The sequence below is a fragment of the Citrus clementina genome, unplaced genomic scaffold (assembly GCF_000493195.1).
Source record: "Citrus clementina cultivar Clemenules unplaced genomic scaffold, Citrus_clementina_v1.0 scaffold_3, whole genome shotgun sequence".
NCBI classification, from domain to species: domain Eukaryota; kingdom Viridiplantae; phylum Streptophyta; class Magnoliopsida; order Sapindales; family Rutaceae; genus Citrus; species Citrus x clementina.
The window spans coordinates 9871325-9891352 of record NW_006262339.1 but is presented as its reverse complement, the minus strand read 5'-3'; the positions used below and the strand labels follow the sequence as shown (position 1 = coordinate 9891352).

Genomic DNA, 20028 nt, shown 5'->3' with positions numbered 1-20028 from the left:
ATTATAAGAACTTCAACTATATGTCTTCAGCCTATAATCCTATGATTGGCAGTAGCTATTATTCTGGTTTTGATGCTTGTACTCCTGGAGCAGCATTTATGGCTAACTTTGAAGGAGTTGTTGATGATGGATGGTACTTGGATAGTGGAGCAACTCACCATCTAACCAACAACATGGAGAACTTGCAGATCAGTGAGGAGTTTAAAGGTACTGATTAGCTCATAATTGGTAATGGTCAAGGTTTGTCTATCACTCATGTTTGTTTTGCATTTCTCTCACAAAGAGCATCAAGTTACTTATCTGCACATTCCAGAATAGCACTTAAAGATATATTACTTGTCCCATCAATTACCAAAAATTTACTAAGTATTTCCAAACTGACATCTGATAATCCTATAACTGTTGAATTTTGTGGGAATGTTTGTTTTGTGAAGGACATGAAGGGACAAGTTCTGCTGCAGGGACTTGCTGAAAAAGGTCTATACAAGCTGCTGCTGAGTTCGAATTCTTCTTCTTCATTTCCTTCATCTCATCTTTGTCATACTCAACTAAATAAACATGTCTCATTGTTGTCTAGCTTTCAAAGCTTTGATAGTCCTTCTAAAGCTTGTTATCATTCTGTTTCCAATAAATGCAAAACCAAATCTGATGTAATGACATTGTTACATAGAAAATTTGGTCATCCAAGTTCAATGATTCTGATGCATTTAGTTAAGTCTTGCAAGCAATTAAAGATCTCTCAAAAGGATATTGTGTCTTGTGCAAATTCTTTGTGTGAGGCATGTTAGTTAGGCAAAATTCACAGGCAAAATTTTCCAACTACTGAAACAAAAACAAAAGGAGTATTAGAACTAATTCATACTGATATATAGGGACCTTCACCTACTGTATCTAAAACTGGATACAAGCATTACATTAGTTTTGTGGATGATTACACTAGATACACCTGGATCTATCCACTTAAGCTTAAATCACAAGCATTTGAAGTTTTCAAACTGTTCAAGGCACAAGTTGAAAATCAGTTTAATATCAAGATTAAGGAATTGCAATCTGATCTGGGGGGAGCAGTGATTTTCTCAGTCAAAATGGAATCAAGTTTAGACATTCATGCCCTTATACTCATCATCAGAATGGTCTTATTGAGAGGAAACACAGACACATAATTGAATTAGCATTAACACTCTTAGCTCAAGCCAATCTTTCTTTTCATTTTTGGTGGGAAGCTGTTCACACAGCAGCATATCATATTAATAGGTTACCAACACCTGTTCTTAAGCTTTTATCTCCTCGTAAAAAGCTCTTTAAGCACAAACCAAATTATTCATTTCTTAAGTGCTTTGGTTGCCTATGTTATCCATATATGAGAGATTTTAATAAACACAAATTTGATTTTCACACCACCAAATGCATCTTCATTGGCTATGATCCTTCTTACAAGGGTTACAAGTGTTTAATAAGCTCAAGAAAAGTTCATATCCTAAGGCATATTATCTTTGATGAAAATACATTCCCTTACTCAACAACCAAAGTCTTTCATTTGTCTGAAAACCAGTGTCAAACTTTTCCCAGCAACAAATCTATCATCTCTCCACATTATCCTTAACTGACAACAGCTTGGAAGATCTTCAATCAGCAAGTTCAGAAAGCAATGAACAAGTACCTTCTGTTTCTGCACGCACAAATAATCTACATCAACAAGAGCATTCTCAAACTTCAATATCAGAACATTCCTCATCAACCATACCATTATCACCAACACCACAACAAACTGAATCACAACCACAAAATGAACCATAGCTATCTAATTCCCAGCACATAAATCATACTCAAACCAGAAACCTTCATTCACAACCATCACATTCAATGGTAACCATATCAAAATCTGGAATCTTCAAGCCAAAAGTTTACATAACCACCTTAACCAACAAAGAACCCAGTACTGTTCAAGAAGCTCTAAGTGATCAGAATTGGCATCAAGCTATGAGAGATGAGTATAAAGCTTTGCTTAGGAATGAAACATGGTCACTAGTACCATTTTCAGAGGCATACAAGGTTGTTGACAGTAAATGGGTGTTCAAAATCAAACAAAACACAAATGGGAGTGTAGCAAAATACAAAGCAAAGTTAGTTGCAAAGGGTTTCCAGCAAACTGAGGGTGTTGACTACTTTGAGACCTTTAGTCCTGTAGTAAAGGCCTGCACAGTAAGAATTATTTTTAGTTTGGCTGTGATGAATAAGTGGAAAATAAGGCAAGTAGATGTCAACAATGCCTTCTTAAATGGAGAACTGACAGAAGATGTTTACATGCGCCAGCCAGAAGGTTTCATTAATGAGAAAAAATCCAGCTTTGTATGCAAGTTGAAGAAGGCCTTGTATGGCTTAAAACAAGCTCATAGAGCTTGGTAGGACAAGCTGAAAAACTATCTGATAAGTAATTGGGGTTTTCAAAATTCCAGAGCTGATACTTCTCTCTTCTTCAAAGAGATTCAAGGCTCAATAATACTTGTGCTTATATATGTGGATGATATACTTATTACAGGACCTAACAGTGGAGAATTAGAGAAGTTTATCTTAGAATTCGGTACAACATTTGCTTTAAAAAATCTAGGAATACTATCATACTTTCTTGGGATAGAAGTCTCTTATGCTGATGGTTGTATATACCTATCTCAGAGAAAGTATATTAATGATCTCTTGTCTACGGCTAATATGTTGAACTGTAAAGGGTGTGATACTCCTATAGTGACTGGATTGAAACTTCAAAAAGAGATTAAAGGTTCTTTAGGTCAGTATGTTGAGGATGCAACCAATTACAGAAGTTTGGTTGGAGGATTGCAATATTTGGTGTTAACCAGACCAGAGATAGCCTTTGCTGTGCACAAACTCAGTCAATATGTGACAACTCCAACATTGTAGCACATAATGGCCTGTAAACGAGTTCTAAGGTACTTAAAGGAAACCATCGATTATGGTTTAAAGTTTTCAGCTGGTGGAAAAATGGAAATCACAGGTTTTACAGATGCAGATTGGGCATGCGATATTGATGACAGAAAATCTATAGGTGCCTACTGTATCTATTTTGGAAATAATCTGGTGTCATGGTCATCCAAGAAGCAGTCTGTGGTAACAAGGTCTAGTGCAGAAAGCGAATACAGAGCTTTGGCTTCTGCCAGTGCTGAAATAGCATGGATTCAATCCTTGTTCAGTGAGCTGAATATAAGGTGTATCTCAGCACCTATCATCTGGTGTGACAACATGAGTGCAACAAAGTTAGCTAAAAATCTAGTCTATCATTCATGTACCAAACACATTGAACTGGATATGCATTTTGTCAGAGATAAGTTTTAGCAGAGGAGCTAGAAATTCACTTCATTCCAAGTGAAGAACAAATAGCTGATGTCTTAACAAAACCCTCTCACATTCATTCATTTTAATTACTTCAGAGACAAACTCAATGCGCAGCCATGTCCCTTGAGTTTGAGGGGGGCTGTTAAGGAAGCTCATAACGTATAAAAGTAGTTAGCTCAAGGTTAGCACGTTAGCACGTGGGAGAATTTGCTGAGCTAAAGTTAGTTAAGTAAGCAATGCCAGCTCAGCAAATTCAGTTAAGGCTTCTGAGATTTGATTCCTATTGTTTTCTTTTCTGTTATTGATGTATAAAAGGTGCGCTTTGTACTCATTTGATGTTAAGAAAAGAAGAAATAAAATCCAGAAACTCTCTGAAGTTTTCTCAGTAAAACAAAGTAAGTTTTCTCAGTAACCAAACAGTATAGATCAATAGAATTTATGTTTGCAAACAAAATTGATAGATTCAATCCTAACATTATTAATATATTATATGTTTTTTTACTGCATCCCATAGTAAGTCATGTTACTCGTCTAAAGTATTATCAATAAAATGTCTATCTAAATATTTTGAGGAAATCGTCTTTAAGGACTTGATTGAAGGGTTTTCAAGCAACATTTTTTGTGCTGGCTTGAGTAACGTGACTTGGATAATATGAAATAAAAGATTCAGATAATTAGTAAGTCTTTAACATTCTCGGCCTTGTATTTCTGATTTTCAGCAAGTACATTCTTAACATGAGTATTTTATAATAATTTTCCACATATTGATAAATTATATGTTGATAGCTTCTAAACTCTAGTGATCATTGTTGGTTTGGCAATCCAATTGAAGCGCATACATGTCACATTAACTAAAAAACCAAAAATCATCGTATCTCTATTTGAACAACTATGGGCTCTAGCTGACCCAAGTATATATACTCATCTAGACATAATTGTCCAAAAAGAGATCTATATAGTAATCTTTTAGTTAATCACATAAATTATTTTTTTAATACTATTATTAATTTATTATTTAATAATAATAACAACAACAACAACAATAACATGAAATTTTTGTTGGAGCGATGAAAAAAATTTCATGATCATCATTGAAAATTTTTGTTGTGTGTTGCTATCTTTTCCTATAATATTTACAATATTAAGGGAATAAGAATTGTAATGATAACTAGCAATGTTATTTAGCCCCAAGAGATGATGTCTAGTTGTAAGAAACGAGAGAAAATCAAAATAAAAGAGAGGAGAGGAGATGATAGCAAAGTGAAATTTAAATCTAATATTTAGTTTGCTATAGAATTCTATGAGGAATACTTAATTTTTATTTGGACAATTTCGCTCTTTAGGGTTGTGCCTTCAATATTCATTATAAAGAAAAATTAGAAAAGTTAAGCTTTAATTTAATTTAATATCTTAAATATATAATTAATAAATTAACTACTGTAAATTATACTTAAATTTATTGAAACCGACAATTGTAAATATCATTTGGATGATGCATCTTTTATCGTTCTTTCAGTAAACGACGAGACATCCACATACCGAACATAAAGATGATATGTCAGACAATTTAATTTTCGTAACTGACGAGCGTAAATAATATGCGCCCGTGCATCTACATATGATGACGCATCGTTTATATTTTACTTATAGCTGATAGGACATCCGTATAATTAAAATTAAGACGACCCGTCAATAGTATCGCATCCACTGGATGACAAATCGTTTATCAATTTATTATCAAACGACATGACAGTCACATATTTGATGATTAGACGATCTGTCGTCATTTTGCTTTGCTCGACAAATGACAGACAGAATTATGAAGCCCGTAATTCGTTATCGCTTACAACAGCCTTAAAAGTGACCATAGTCTCTTGCATCCCTCCACCTTATATTTGTGATTTTCACCAGAGAAATTCTTAAGTTGAGTGTTTTATACGTAATTTTCCACTTATTGATAAATTCGTTATTAGAGACTATATTATTATTAATATGATAATTAGACGATATTAATTAAATAATGAACACATAAATTAGACCAGCTAAGGTAGTAAGTTTATATCTTTGTAATTAATCATTTCAGTAAAGGACTTGGGTTGCCTGAGTCGGTCACGGAATTTGTTTAATTTTATTAAAGACCCTAAGGTTGATAAGCATATTTATGGTTGATAAGCAATCCGTAGTCATTTTTTTAAAATAAAAAATGGAAAAAATTATGTACAATTCAATCAAAATTAAATTCTATTAAAATCCCACTCTAATGTACAATTAATCGGATATATTAAAATTTAATACAATTGAAGTTCGACGGCCTAAGTGTACCATTACAGAGCTCTAGTCAAAACTCAAAACACTTGAATTTGTTTACTCTTTAAGTTTTATCATTTTTGTTTTGTGGGAAACAAAGAAGTCACAGCAAAACTCGATGCTGGCGCAAAATCGCCAACGATAATTCTTATTATAAAAATAGAAAAAAAAAGAAAAAAAAAATCCAATTGTGGATACACTTAGGTTCATTAGCTTTAGTAAATCCATGAATAAAAAGCACAATTTACATGTTTTTCTAACAAGATTCCTATCATTAAACATTAACTATTGTAACATTCATGCGACTCTCATATCATATAAATCACTATCTAGTGATAATGAAATGGTAAAATAAATAATAACTTGACATGTGATAATTTTGACTAAAGTCATATTATATTTTTTTTGGTAGACACAATTAATTATATGTACTTACTAATGTCATGTTAAATTAATTCCTTAAATAAACAGATATGCAACAATGTCAAATTGATTTTTTTTTATAGATTTTTTAAAAGTAGACTAACACCAATGCATCTTGACATTAACTTGATAGAGCAAATCATCATTAATATTTTGCACTCATATTTTACATTTCCATCCAAATTGGACATCCGCTGAACAGTGCCGCCATGCTTGCCTGAGCTACTGCGGTGGTGGTGGTGCTGGTGGTAACACTTGCTGTTGAACACTTTAAGGACGAATGAATGAATAGTATATGTAACTTTATCACATAAAAAAAATTATATATGTAACTTTATCAAAGATATTTTGTGTAACGAATGAATGAATAGTAGAATTCTCATTTTTGTTTTTAAAAAGTTGTGGATTCTTATTTGCAAGGAACAGAACAATGGAAGCATGAGGAACCATAACATGTTGCAGGTCGTGGGATGACACAGGATTAGGATCCCCACTTTTAAGGACGGGTCATACCATTACCAATTGCATTTCACATTTCTAGCTTCAAACCCCACTTTGCCAAACCTTGTAGCAGATGCAGACCAACTGAACATTCATAATCAAGTGGTCCCTTCCTGTTCTTCTCAATCAAGTTCACTGTCCTTAATCAGAAACACCAAATATATGGCTACAGTTATTTATGTTCACTGAAGACACTGCTTTTGGAAATAAATTAAATCAAGAAAGAAAAGTGGTGAGAGGTAGGGTAGCCAAATTTTTCATCACGGATCATACTAGTGGTTTTGATAAAGCCTCTCCAATGGGGCCTGCTCTTGACTCTCGCGGTGTTTCTTTGTTTTGTTATTACATGGTAGCAATTGAGGGGAGATCAATTAAGTGACCCATTTAAATTTTGTCATTGAGCAATCAGAAAAGTGGTGAGAGGTAGGGCTGCCCACAAATTTTTCATCACAGATCATACTAGTGGCTTTGTTAAAGCCATACTTACTCAAAATAAAACCAAAAGGGAAGCAAATACCATTCCCCTGCATTACGATATAGGGACCAAAAGCAGTACGGCATTTGCTCTGCTCTGGACATTCTCCATTTTCAGCTCTTACCTTCAGAAGCCTTTCAAAGATATCAAGAACTCTGGCATTCTGGCTCTCCCATATTTCCTTTATCAATTAATAATATACTACCCATCCCCCCGCCCACAAAGAAGCAAACTGAAACAACAAGACAAAGAATAGAATGCAGCAGAAATTGTATATCATCAACAACAAATTTCCACAAAAATTTCCTTGTCATCTGTGCACTGAAAACTTCGAAGGAAAAGTGCGCACTGATGTAGGAGCTTTTCTGCAACTCATGAAAATACAGTGACATTACAATATTCACACATGTACATACTCCGCAATATAATGACCTAAATTACAGTTTCTGACCAAAAGAAAGCACTAGTATTACAAGCATAAACCTGGTAACCACAAACATAATGGGTGAAGAACTTCCAGGCATAACCTAGTGGGAATTTAATTTGCAAACTACGTATGTTGCAGAAAACAGCTAACTAAATGAAGGAAATAAATAATTTATATGTAACATGTATGTAAGTAAATGTGGCCTAATTCACTGCAACCACTTGGGTACGTAGATCTCCCATGTACAGTCTTCTTTTACCTGAAAAAGGCAATTGTTTAGAATGTTTATGCTACATAAAATGATTACTTAGTGGAGATAAAGTCAGTTTATTCTATCCAATTGGATGGACAAACAATAAATTGGGAAGAATTATTGTTTTCACATACATGTTGACACCTGGAATGAGTCATTTGCCACTTGACTTCCGTTTATGTATGCTATGAATTTTGTAGGTGTTGAGTAATTTTTTATGTTGGTTTGGGCCTGCAGAAATTGGATCTAAAGTTAAAAACGTGGGAGTTCAAATATGTTCATTAAATGGCTATGATGCATATATTTATACTGGTATTCCAAATTCAAATGTCTTTTGAGCAGCCAAATGGATATTAATCACAAGCCGCAACTGGTGCTTAAGCACTCTCCCGATACCTGATCTCAGCCCCACCTAGATCTCTCTTCTCCAATTTGAATTTCCAGATGAGCATGACCGTTCAATTGTGTCTATTTATTTATTTATTTTTTATTAGAAAAGAAACTGGAACTATATTAAAAAACCATGCATGCATGTTTACTGCTAAGTATTTTTTAGAATCATGATTTTGTTTCATGAACAGAAAGAAAGTACTGAGAATTCAATTTCGGAGGGATAGTTTTCTTTTGAAAAAAACACTGAATAGTGCGGTACATATAATCTAAAGGGATGCCTGAAAAACGAAAAAATAAAATAAAAAAGAAGTAAAACTCACGTTTCCAAATTCTCCAACCATTCTGTTCCCTTCATGATGAAGATTATATTCTGCAGAGACATCAGCTTCTGTTCACACAGAAAGACTTCGTCGTCAGTAATATAAAATACAAATTTATATTAAATCATTCATGGACAGCTGCACATCAACTTTGGAATGCCTATATCTGAACAGCAATTTTGATAGGAAGCTGTTTTCCCAGAAAGTCCTAAGCCACACCTTCTTGATGGTTTTGGGCTTTGCTAAGAGGTATCCCATCTATAGAACCTGTCTTTGGAAAGAGAGATCTATACCTGAATGTATTCAATCCACGCTTCTCACTATTGACACCAGGATACACGTTTTTCAGATCTTTAAGTAATTGTAATCGCTCAATCTCATCATCCTTTTTGGCAATTGTGTCTTTAAGAGATGCCACCTGCATAGCTAACAAAATTTAGAAAGGGAATGGTACAAGAAGCAAGCAGGATACTCCAAATATGCTCCTCAAAATTTTTTCCCCTTTATTTGGCTGTGCAACATTTACTAGGTCTCCTTAATACACAAATGGGGCCTTAGGACAACAAGAGAATACAGGGAAAATTTTCTAGGGCAATGCTATACCAAACAGAATGTAATGACCCATTTGAAATTGAAATATATTAGACCAACAATCAAAATTAACAACCTACAAAAATTATATGCAGAAGAAGACTATTAAACTGGAAATTCTTCACAATCTAATTCTATAAAATCACTCCAAAATCCCTTCTTTACCATTTTTGTTTCTCAATCAATATTAAAAGACCTTCGAGAAACTCATTATAATAACATTATTCTTTTCCTTTTTGTGCTAGGGAGGCCAAACTACAATTACTTGTTTCTGTGGGACAGAGAAATCTAACAATTGCAAGAAGTGATTAAAGTAGAAGACTGCATGTTGGGAGATCCCCTTCTAGATGCATTGAGACCAGAGTCAAGAACTATTCATAGTCACTATGATCCTCATTGAATTATTTTTCAAGAACGATTTCAGAGATCTGGAACTTAACAAAGTGTGGAATCGTTCATTATTATATTAAAGCGAGATAATATCAAACATAGGAATATATAGAAAAAAAAGAACCTGCTCCATCAATTCCCTCACATCCCTGCCCTCTTTACTGCTCCGTGCAGCACCTAGCTCAACTCCAGAGACCCTCTCAGCAAACTTCAAGGTACTCAAACTCTCAGAATATGAATTTACATCAGGACTGAGCTGCACAAACATAAGAGTTTTTGCTTGACCTCCTATAATACAAGAAAGAAAACATATTTTAGATGAATTTTAGTAGTAAGTGCATATCTCAAGATATCAAGTCAGTTTCAGTGGCTCAAGGGTACCAGGAAGAAATTCACAATAATTTATGACTAAAGCAATATAAGTAACGAAAGAAATACCTAAAGAGCTTTGAAGGATTTGCGTTAGCTTGCTATTCCGGTATGGTACATGAGGACTCTTTTGTGCAAGAGCAAAAATAACATCTCCAAGGGCCGATAACGACTTATTTATATGTTGTGCTTCCTTAAGCCTATCTCCAGTTGCCTCAGACCGATCTACTCTTTCACTTCCTGCAAGATCTACCAGATGGAGATTGCCATGCAAAGGAATTCCAGTCTTCAAGTCCTTGCCGCGAACATGAACAGTAACAACACTGCACACAAAATCAAAATTAAGACTAGATTACACCTAAAAACATCTATTTATGGAGAAAAATATTTTCAAAAGTCATTTAAGAACCTGTGAGAGCGGCTACTTCTTTCATTCAGGGCCGTGGCCCCAATAGCTCTATTCTTGAGTCCAATATCCATTAGTTCCAATACATCTTCTGTCGATGTAACCGGATGCATAGAAGCATCCGGTACAGCTAACCCATTGGGTTGCGAGGTCGACATAATCCCCAGTGTGTGCAAATCAAGGAAACAAATAGCCAAAATCCAGAACACTAAATGCTTCATTCAGATAAATGATATCAGGAAGTGATGCCAGGCCAAATTACAAGGGACACCATCAAGCATAAAATAATTTTTTTATGTTAAAAAATAGAAAATGTTTGCATAAAGCAAAAAGATTTTCTTAATAACCAAATCATAACTGAATTTCATGTTATATATTATATAATCGCTTTTATCCAAAGAAAAAAGGATATTTTCTTTGAGAACCATCATTTGTTAGTAAATCCCGAACTTGTTCATTGTATATTTCAACCATTTGAACTGCAACTTCATACATAATGGAGCTTCTTCTATTTTGAGAGAGATTGAAAAGGTCGTTTAGAGCTCGATAGTTAACTCCCCAATCTTCTTCATGTGGCCCACTAGGACCACTCTGAAAATAGCAGCAAAATGCATCAATATCTCATGAACATCAACATATGTCTAGAGAAGTTACAGATATAGAGGTTGTTTTTACCATTGTGTAGGTTTTTCCCGAACCCGTTTGACCATAAGCAAATATGCAGACATTATATCCATCAAGTGCAGATCGTATCAAAGGTTGGGTATCTGAAAAAACCTCCGCTGTGAATTTTGAAAAGAATATAGTTAGACATTACAATGTTTTGATCCAATAATAAAAGAATCCTATGAGTTCAAAGAACAGTTATAAAACCAATGTAAAAGAACTACAAATCAGTCAAAAGCTATTCACACAACGACTAATTTAAAAATTGAAGATGATAGATAAAAACCTTGAGTAGCATCTGGACCAAAGACCTTATTAAACTTGAACATTCGTTGTCCATCTTTTCCAGGTTTTGAGGGGTTTGCAAAAATCAGCTCACCATTTTCACCAATATATTCTATGGTTGTCTGTTGTTTGGTCTGTCCAGGCAGAAATGGCCTTATCCGACAATACACTCTAATATTACCTGAAAAGATAAATAAAAATGATGTCAAAATCTGCACCATTATAAAAGGTATGGATCAAAGATATGTGTAGCACCTTTCAAATCCTGAACTTCATTAAATAACCTCCGGTTCTCAGCAAGAACTGCATGATAATTTTCAGCTGCACCTGCTAATGCTTTAAGCCTTCCACCTGAACAAGATTATGGTTAATGAGGGAAAACCATCACATATTACAAAATAAGGTAGAAAAATTCTGATAACCAACACTACCAAGGCAATATAAATCATCAGCATGGCTCTGTTGTGCTTTTGAAATTTCTTGCTTGATGGAATCTGAAGAGAATCTCAGTTCCTGAATATTTTCACTAATTTAGCAAAATAAAGAATATAAAACAAGAAAATGTAGAGTCAACGAAAAACTCAAAGCATACCCGCAGGGCACAATGTTGCAAATCCATGAAACTTTGATAGATGCTCTCTTTCCTGCTCCATCTCTGGTACTTTGAGTCAGAATTTGCCTCAAGCTCTCTCACTTTATTCCTTGAAACCTGCAAGAGGTGCTCAAGCTCTTTTATTCTTTCCTCAAAACCTGACTTAGCACCTTTATATTCTGTTTCCATTTGCAAGCAACGCAGTTCATATGTCTTTTTGGCCATTTCTAGTTCTCGCTTCAATGCCAAATTTTCAAGCATCTGTTGATCTTTCTCTTTCATCAATTTGGCCACATCATCATCTTCGAGCTTTTTTTTTTCTTCTAGCTTGGATTTCTCTGTCTGCAACATGGAAAAAGAACAATTAACAAAAAGGTAGAGTGAAATATGTCAACAGAAGAGTCTGAACATGAGATCGTTATCTAATTTCCTTTGTAAATTAACCCTATAATTATAACTAGGTAGAAAACTTAAAAGTTCTACATTGAGGGGGAAAAAAGGAATAAAATAATTGTTTTTATAGTCATGAAACCAGCTTATTCAAGCACTGTCAATTAAAAAGAAGCAGACAACTCAAAGTAAGAAAATCTCCGCATTTGATATCTTAATAGGCACTCAAACAACTAGAAATTTGGAAACTGACTTCTCAATAACAAATGACTAGTAAATAAATATGGAGCTAAAGAAAAATGCCTCATAGAGAATCAGATACAGGTAGGTCAAAGGCAGACATGCTTGTCTTTGATCTTTACCTTTATCTGCTGAAGCTGGTTCATGACAATCTGCACCAAATGAAGTCAATGCATGAGTAAAAGATAGATAAAAACATATCAAGCAGAAAAATGACAGGCATTTACCATACCTCAGTTTCCTCTCCAGTACCAGATGCTAGGGCTTCAAGCACTCTGATTCTGGATTGATATTTTTCCTCACGAGTCTTGAAAAGATTGTTTTGCTAAAAGCACAGAACCATAAAGAAATTGGTATAGAGCATCTGCGAAAAATATGTTGAAATAAACTAAGAAATTGAGAAAATATTTTACAGTTCTTAAGTGATCAGCTTGAGTTGATATGCGCCGTTCAATCTCCTGCACGACTTTTCGCAGCAGGCATGCCACACGCTGAACAACAAAGGCAATATCAGAGGATACGTTTTCTTTTTCCCCCCCAAAAAAAATATATCCATAAGCGTAGGCTTCCATCGTGTACACTTGCAAAACTGTCAAAGTAGTAAGTGCTTTAAAACTAAACTCATATTTCCTTCTGTAACTTACATGAGGTATCTCCCCATTCTTTCTATCAACACTTTCATCCAGAATCCCATTCACAACACTCAAAAGCGACTGAGTTGGAGCATTCTGCAACAAGAGATGCTGAAATGCATTAAATAAGCATTACGTTGAAAATAGGAAAGAAAGGAATTATAGACATTGTGTCTAAGGTCCATCGAAAAGACAAAGACCAAAAACTTACATCTAAACTGGTTGATTTCATCATTTCTGTGATCTTCGCAGCAGGAAGATCCGAGTAGCACCCTTGTTTCAGTTGAAAAACCTCATGGAACTTGTGTCCAACATGATGTAATAATGCAGTTGACGGCTCTGTAAGAGAAGAAATAGCATGCATTTAAGATATTTATGATGAAAAGAAATGCATGTTTAACAAAGGCCAGTAAAATGAACAACAATTAATTAGCTATATTTGGAATATAAAAATGTTAACCATGTCTTAAATTTCTTTCAGTAGTAAATCACCTGAAAAACCTTATGAGGCTTTTAGAAAAATGTCCACTCCCCATAAGAACTTTGTAGCACAATTTTGAATATAAAATTTCAAGGTGGATCATTTTGAATAAATGTTTGGTCATTATAAGCAAGTTAACATGTCATTCCTGTAGATTTGTGTGCTGAAGACTTCATGACGTCATTTATACCTGACATGACAGGACTGCGCAAACCACGTTGAAATTGGGAGTCTGAGGAAACCTTCCTCCTTTCTTCTCCAAATAATGGAGAAAGAGAAGCAGGAGACGAAACATCCCCTTGACGGCTTCCAGATTTTGTAATTATGCTAGTCAACGGACGAATATCTCCACCAGTAATATATTCTGCTCTAAGATTTAAAAGGCAGTTGATAACAGGCTTCATAGAACCCTGAAAGATACAGAACTGAAGTTTAACAGAAGAATAACAAAAGTCTCCATGACGCAGATGTTCTATAAGTAGTTGAAAGAGAAAAATTTCTTTCCAAAACCATATAAAAAGAATGCAAAACAATATTCCATGCAAGGACAAGCAGAGTTGCAAACCTGTTTCTTCGTATATTGTAGCACATGTTCAAAATTTCAAGAATTATGTTTGCATATTGTTAAGCAGATGGATGTTCATATGCGTACAAATCTTTCAGATGAAATGCTGGTTCAATTTAAATATCAGTACCTTCTCTAGATCTGACATCTCAAACCTGGATATTCCAAGTTTACCCAGAGTAGTCAGAAACCTTGCTATTTTTCCCGAGCGGGACATTGAAGAGTTATAAGAATAATTGGCCTATGGAAACAAATTGCAGATTCAATCAGAAAATTAATCATATCAATATGGTAACCCACAGACAATAGGTATATTACCAACCTCATCAACAGAAGCAGGTTTAAGCCTCTTCAAAATTTGACATAGAACAGTGCCATCAATCAAACAGGCTCTCAACTCCTCATCTGAAGCCTTAATTGGAAAATTCAAATTAGGAAGAATGCTATTTAACCACTCTATCAACAGTGCCCGTTGCTTGGCTGGAATAGGAAAAAAGAAGGATTAATGAATAACAAATGCATAAACAAAAAATTTAATGATATGAGCTTCCTTTACCTTCAACCTCAGAATTAATGTTTACTGATGACTCAAAAGCTGAATTTGATCTTTTGAGCTCCTCAGGCCCATTCATTTGGGGAGCCGAAACTGAGCTCATGATGAGGTTCAAGAAAGGGTCATCAAGCTTCTGAGCTCAAATGGAACACTACAAAAAAAAAAAAAAAAAAAAGTAGAATAAACTGAAACTCTGGGCAGAGCTCATAAGGCAACTAACAAAAGCAGCTATTACTTCTTAGATTCCTCTGCTGCAATGACATGTCAAGCTATATAACTATCAACTTATAATAAGCTATTAACCCGCCCAATCTTATAAGAACCTATAATAGGTACCGAACTGCATTATTATTGTAACACAAATGGGTAATAAATGATAACATAAGAATGTGACTGACTGTCGAAAATGCTATTAATCTGTCCAATCTTTTAGCAACTTATAACAGGTGATGAACTGCATTATTATTGTAACACAAACCAGTAATAAATGACAACATAAGAACGTGACTGACTGTCGAAAATGCTACAGAGATGGTGTATAAAGAAACCGTTCGTGAAGGTACCTCGCTATACAAAATGAAGAAAAGGAAAGTTATGAACATGACATGCATAGAACAGAACAAAGATTTAAACAAAGTTCTGATTTTGAAAAACATCTATTAAAGTTTATAAGAGGCAGTATACGACATCAATGTGGTTTTGGGTGATGCTAAGGGAAAATGTGGCAGTCTTTAAAGCTTCTCCATGTCCATCTCAGTGGCAGCATTATGCATCTCCGTAACTAATCATTAATTATAAAGGAAAAACACAATTTATTACCTCTAAAAGACAAACTTTGGTCTAATTTTGTAAAAATTTCTATATTAACTTCTCAATTACTATTTGATTTAAGTAAATTTGAGTGTTCAAAATCACTAATCATGACAAACACCTGGGTGCTAATGGCAGACATCAATTCATGGAACCAGGGATAATTTCACTACAATCTATCACCATGAGAAGAAGCTGCAATGCAAATCATAGCAAAACAAATAGCAGAATTTCTTGCAGAAGCTTAGAGTTTATAACCTAAACCACAAAAAAAAGAAAAAATTCCTTCTTAACTGCAATTCCAGTTTTTTTTTTTAAACTTAGCTGTAAATTTACTTAAATCACCAATATGTACGCACAGAATGTGAATCCAGAGTAGAGTTTCAAAATGCATAAGACATTTCAGCTTCAAAACACAAAATGCAATTTGAAAAATTGGGAACCTGCATTGCGAAAACTTGAAAAAGCTGACGGTTCATAAATTCACAGGCATCAAAATTTTCCATAATGAGGAAGCAATCAGATCCCAAAATGTGTATCTCTAATTGTTGAAAACAAAGTAGGGAATGTGAGAAGACCAACCTGAGAGAGCACGTTGAGAGGTGAACGAACAGCCAATGCACGTCAATGAAACTTCCTCATGTCATTGTTGAAAGGATAAAAAAATATATTAAATGATGAAAAATGAGTTAGTTTTAATTATTAGATTATTAACTATAAATCATACTTTTTCTTTCATTAATTTATTATAATTATTGATTTGATTTGTTTGGTATTCCGTGTACCGTTGGTCTTCTTAACTACTAAGAGAGAGATTGAAACTTAAAAGAGGTAAAATTAAAAGACAGGACCATGAAAGTAGGAGTTTTAACTTTCTTTTTCTCTTCACATTCTCCTATAAATTGGGTGTTTGCCACGTGTCAGGGACCCGGTTGCGACGGTGCATCTTCTGTTACTGCCTTTGGTGCTCAGTGAAATGTGGAAGCTGGAAACTGGGCTGACTCTGAAAGGCTATAATGTAAGTTATGAGGCCCATCAATCAGGGGTTCTGTCTCTATCCATGAGCATTTGTTGTTTTGGGTTTTGTTGCCGGGTCGTCTATTGGACTATCCAACCCGTTTTACACCTTGAAGAGAACGTTGTTAGGGTGCTATTGTGTCGATTGTATATCAATGATTATAGAAGCCTTCATCAAAATAAGAACCTATTTCTTGGAGCAATAATGATAAAGTTATAAATAAGTTTAAACAAATTAATGTGCACAAATTGATGTAGCATAAAGAGATTTGTTGAAAAGTGAGTATAATTATTTTTTTTCTAATTATGTGAATCTATGATGGTTTTATACAACAATCTCATCATGCCATATCAGTTTATACATATTTATTTGCACAAGGTGGTTTTGATTCTATCATTACTCTTGTTGAATTTTCTTGCTTTACCATTGTAAGCGGAACAATTCTAAATTGACTAAAAATTAATCTTAGAATATAAACAATTTAAATTTGAAGCAATTGTCGACCCTTGAATTAACTTTTAAATATAAATTAGTGTTACAAACTTCTTTTATCTACCACATGAATTGAGCACGAGTCAAACCCTCTTACTTCATTAAAGATAATAGCTCAATTTCTCTAAAAAGATAAAAGAAAATAAATGTCCATTGAATTTTATTGTGTTAAGCTAACACTCTCTAAATTCGGTGCATCTTCTTGTAGTCATAGAAAGCTAATATTAAAGTCTAATTACTCCTTCCAATATTTTTTTTTCCAACCTAATGGATAACCAAATTCAAAACAAGAGACTTCAAGGATAAAAATGTCTCTTTTTGTCCTAATGTTGACCTCAAATACTTGTAAATTATAAAAGAGATTTAAGATATTAAGACTTCAGTTAAATAAAGGATCCCGCTATGTTACGTTAAGCGTAACGTACATCCACACACAGCAACAGTTTCTATGATGGGACCCACTACTGTTGCTGTGTGTGGCGTACGTTACGCTTAACGTAACGTAGCACCAGCCTTAAATAAATTAATCTTAGAATATAAACAATCTAAATTTAAAGTAATTGTCAACTCTTGAATTAACTTTTAAATATAAATTAGTTTTACAGGCTTCTATAGCTACCGCATGAATTGACCACCGGTCATACCCGCGTACTTCATTAATGATAATAGCTCAATTGCTTTTTAAAAAAAAGGAAAATAAATGTCCATTGAATTTTATTGTGTTAAGTTAACACTCTCTAAATTCGGTGCATCTTCATATAGTCATGGAAAGCTAATATTAAAGTCTAATTACTCCTTCCAATTAATTTTTTTTTTCAACCTAATGGATAACCAAACTCACAATAAGAGACTTTAAAGATAAAAATACTTCTTTTTATCCTAATATTGACCTCAAATACATGTAAATTATAAAAGAGGTTTAAGATATTAAGACTTCAGTCAAATTTAGATTTATTTATATTTTAGAAAAAAAAAGGTATCCAAATTTTAACAAATATGTTGTAATAAAATATATAATTCAAATTTAAAAAGTCAATTATCGCCTATGTATCGAGAATGCTTATATGAGTCTCTTTACAGAATTTCATCTAACAAACGTGGGTAGGCATATCTTTTTATGTATTCACATAAATGGATATATCTCCTAAATATGCCGACTAATATTACGGTTATTAAATGCACATTTTCAAGATTTACTCACAGGAGCCGGAAATAAATCGTAAACCCAATAGCGTTCTTTCATTTTGGTTGATGTGTAGGTTAGACAGATGTAGTGGACCTATATTTTTTGACTATGACTAGGAATCATCGACACGAGACCTATTAATTGCTCGGGAACGTGATGTGCTTGATTTCTACAATGCATTGTACCGCAAGCCATGCATCCGGCCGGCACGCAAGATATTTTGAAGGGTCCGCCTAAGTTACATTTAATGTAACTTACGGCTTGATTGTGAAATTTCATCCAGCCCCCCATATTCGATGTTATTTATATTATATTAATGAATATTATAAACCTTTCTGATTTGGAAAATATCGTTTAATCCCTTACACTCAATTTTATTCTATTGAAACCCTAGAATACGAATTCGCCCCTTATAATTTTAAATTCTCAAAATAACCTCATTTAATTAAAAATTTTAATTATCATTAATTGAATTATAATTATAATTATTATTTTATTATAATCATAAATATATTTGTATTTTTTAAATAGATTATTGTTATTATTAGTAACAAGAATAAAAAGTATTACAATTAATTAATCTATTAACAATAATTAATAATAATTTTTATTAAATTAATAGTAATAATAATAATAATAATTAACGATAATTATTATTAATAATTAATTTTTGAATAATAATAATTAAAATACAAAATAATAATTATGATAAAAATTAATTAAGGATTTTATAGCAATTGGTTATAATTTAACTCATTTTGATTTTAATTCTAAGACAAAATAAACACATAAATGACAATACAACTCATTCTAATTACGATTTCTTCAGTTCAAGTAAATAAATTAAAATAATAATAATAATAATAATAATTCATTTAATAATATATTTTCTCAAATATTTATTTTTAATTTAATTTTTTTTAACAACCAATATATTTTCATCGAGTTAAATTTGATCTACATCTTATTATATTGTAAGATTTTATAAAACATGATTATTTTCAAAAGTTAAAAAAATCTACACACACACACTCTCTCTCTCTCTCTAGAAAACGTTTCAGAGAAAAATAATAAATAAATAAATAAACAAAATAACATTATAATTTATTTATTTGAACTGAAGAAATCGTAATCAGAATAAGCTGTATTACCATTAATGTGTTTATTTTATTTTAGAAACAAAATCGGAATGAATTAAATTGTAAACCAATTGCTATGAAATCCTTAATTAATTTTTATTATAATTATTAATTTTTATTTTCATTATTATTGTTATTATTATTCAAAAATTAATTATTAATAATAACTATCGTTAATTATTATTATTATTATTAACAATTTAATAAAAATTATTATTAATTATTGTTAATAGATTAATTAATTGTAATACTTTTTATTCTTGTTATTAATAATAACAATAATGTATTTAAAAATATAAATATATTTATGATTATAATAAAATAATAATAATAATTATAATTCAATTAATAATAATTAAAAATTTTAATTAAATGATGTTATTTTGAGAATTTAAAATTATAGGGGGCGAATTCGTACTCTATGATTTTAATAAAATAAAATTGAGTGTTAGGATTTAAACGAAATTTTTCAAATCAAAAAATTTTATAATATTCATGAATATAATATATATAACATCGAATATGGGGGGTTGGATGAAATTTCACAACCAAACTGTAGGTTACAAGTTACATTAAATGTAACTTAGGCGGACCCTATTTTGAAATGTGCTCGAATAACAAGAAGATAATGAAACACATCCCCTCGACATCTTTTGTTAGTAGACAATGACGTTGCACTGTTTTAACAGTGAGGAATGAGAATCTCCTTTCAAAGTCTTTTATTTTTTTTAATACACCTAATAGCAATAACAATTAAATTATATTTTACTTTTACG

The 20028-nt window shown here is 32.8% G+C and overlaps 1 protein-coding gene across 4 annotated transcripts; it reads right to left on the bottom strand.

Moving 5' to 3' along the window:
• Positions 1-7334: 7334 nt before the first annotated feature.
• On the bottom strand, positions 7335-16087 carry LOC18046219 (kinesin-like protein KIN-14K). 4 transcript variants are annotated; one of them, XR_002906608.1, is made up of 23 exons: positions 16000-16087; positions 14611-14758; positions 14377-14534; positions 14185-14295; positions 13680-13899; positions 13220-13347; positions 13021-13119; positions 12790-12867; positions 12609-12701; positions 12499-12528; positions 11747-12088; positions 11586-11667; positions 11410-11505; positions 11156-11335; positions 10879-10985; positions 10616-10794; positions 10207-10371; positions 9867-10120; positions 9553-9716; positions 8741-8865; positions 8448-8515; positions 7869-7965; positions 7335-7740 (listed from the first exon to the last, which is right to left on the bottom strand). XR_002906608.1 is itself a non-coding variant. In XM_024189273.1 (21 exons), the coding sequence occupies exons 2-21, from the start codon at positions 14708-14710 to the stop codon at positions 8509-8511; spliced, it is 2718 nt and encodes a 905-aa protein (XP_024045041.1). In that variant the 5' UTR covers positions 14711-14758; positions 16000-16087; the 3' UTR covers positions 8446-8508. The 4 variants fall into 4 exon arrangements, 1 of the variants encoding a protein (XP_024045041.1); XR_002906610.1 differs by having other exon boundaries at positions 13021-13104; XR_002906609.1 differs by lacking the exon at positions 7869-7965.
• Between the last annotated feature and the right edge of the window lie 3941 nt (positions 16088-20028).

Coding starts and splice junctions, on each gene's coding strand:
- LOC18046219 (XM_024189273.1), bottom strand. CDS start 14,710: ATGAGCTCAGTTTCGGCTCCCCAAATGAATGGGCCTGAGGAGCTCAAA. Junction 11,668..11,746: donor TGCAACATTGTGCCCTGCGG/GTATGCTTTGAG, acceptor GAAAATATTCAG/GAACTGAGATTCTCTTCAGA. Junction 10,795..10,878: donor CGGGAAAAACCTACACAATG/GTAAAAACAACC, acceptor TGCTATTTTCAG/AGTGGTCCTAGTGGGCCACA.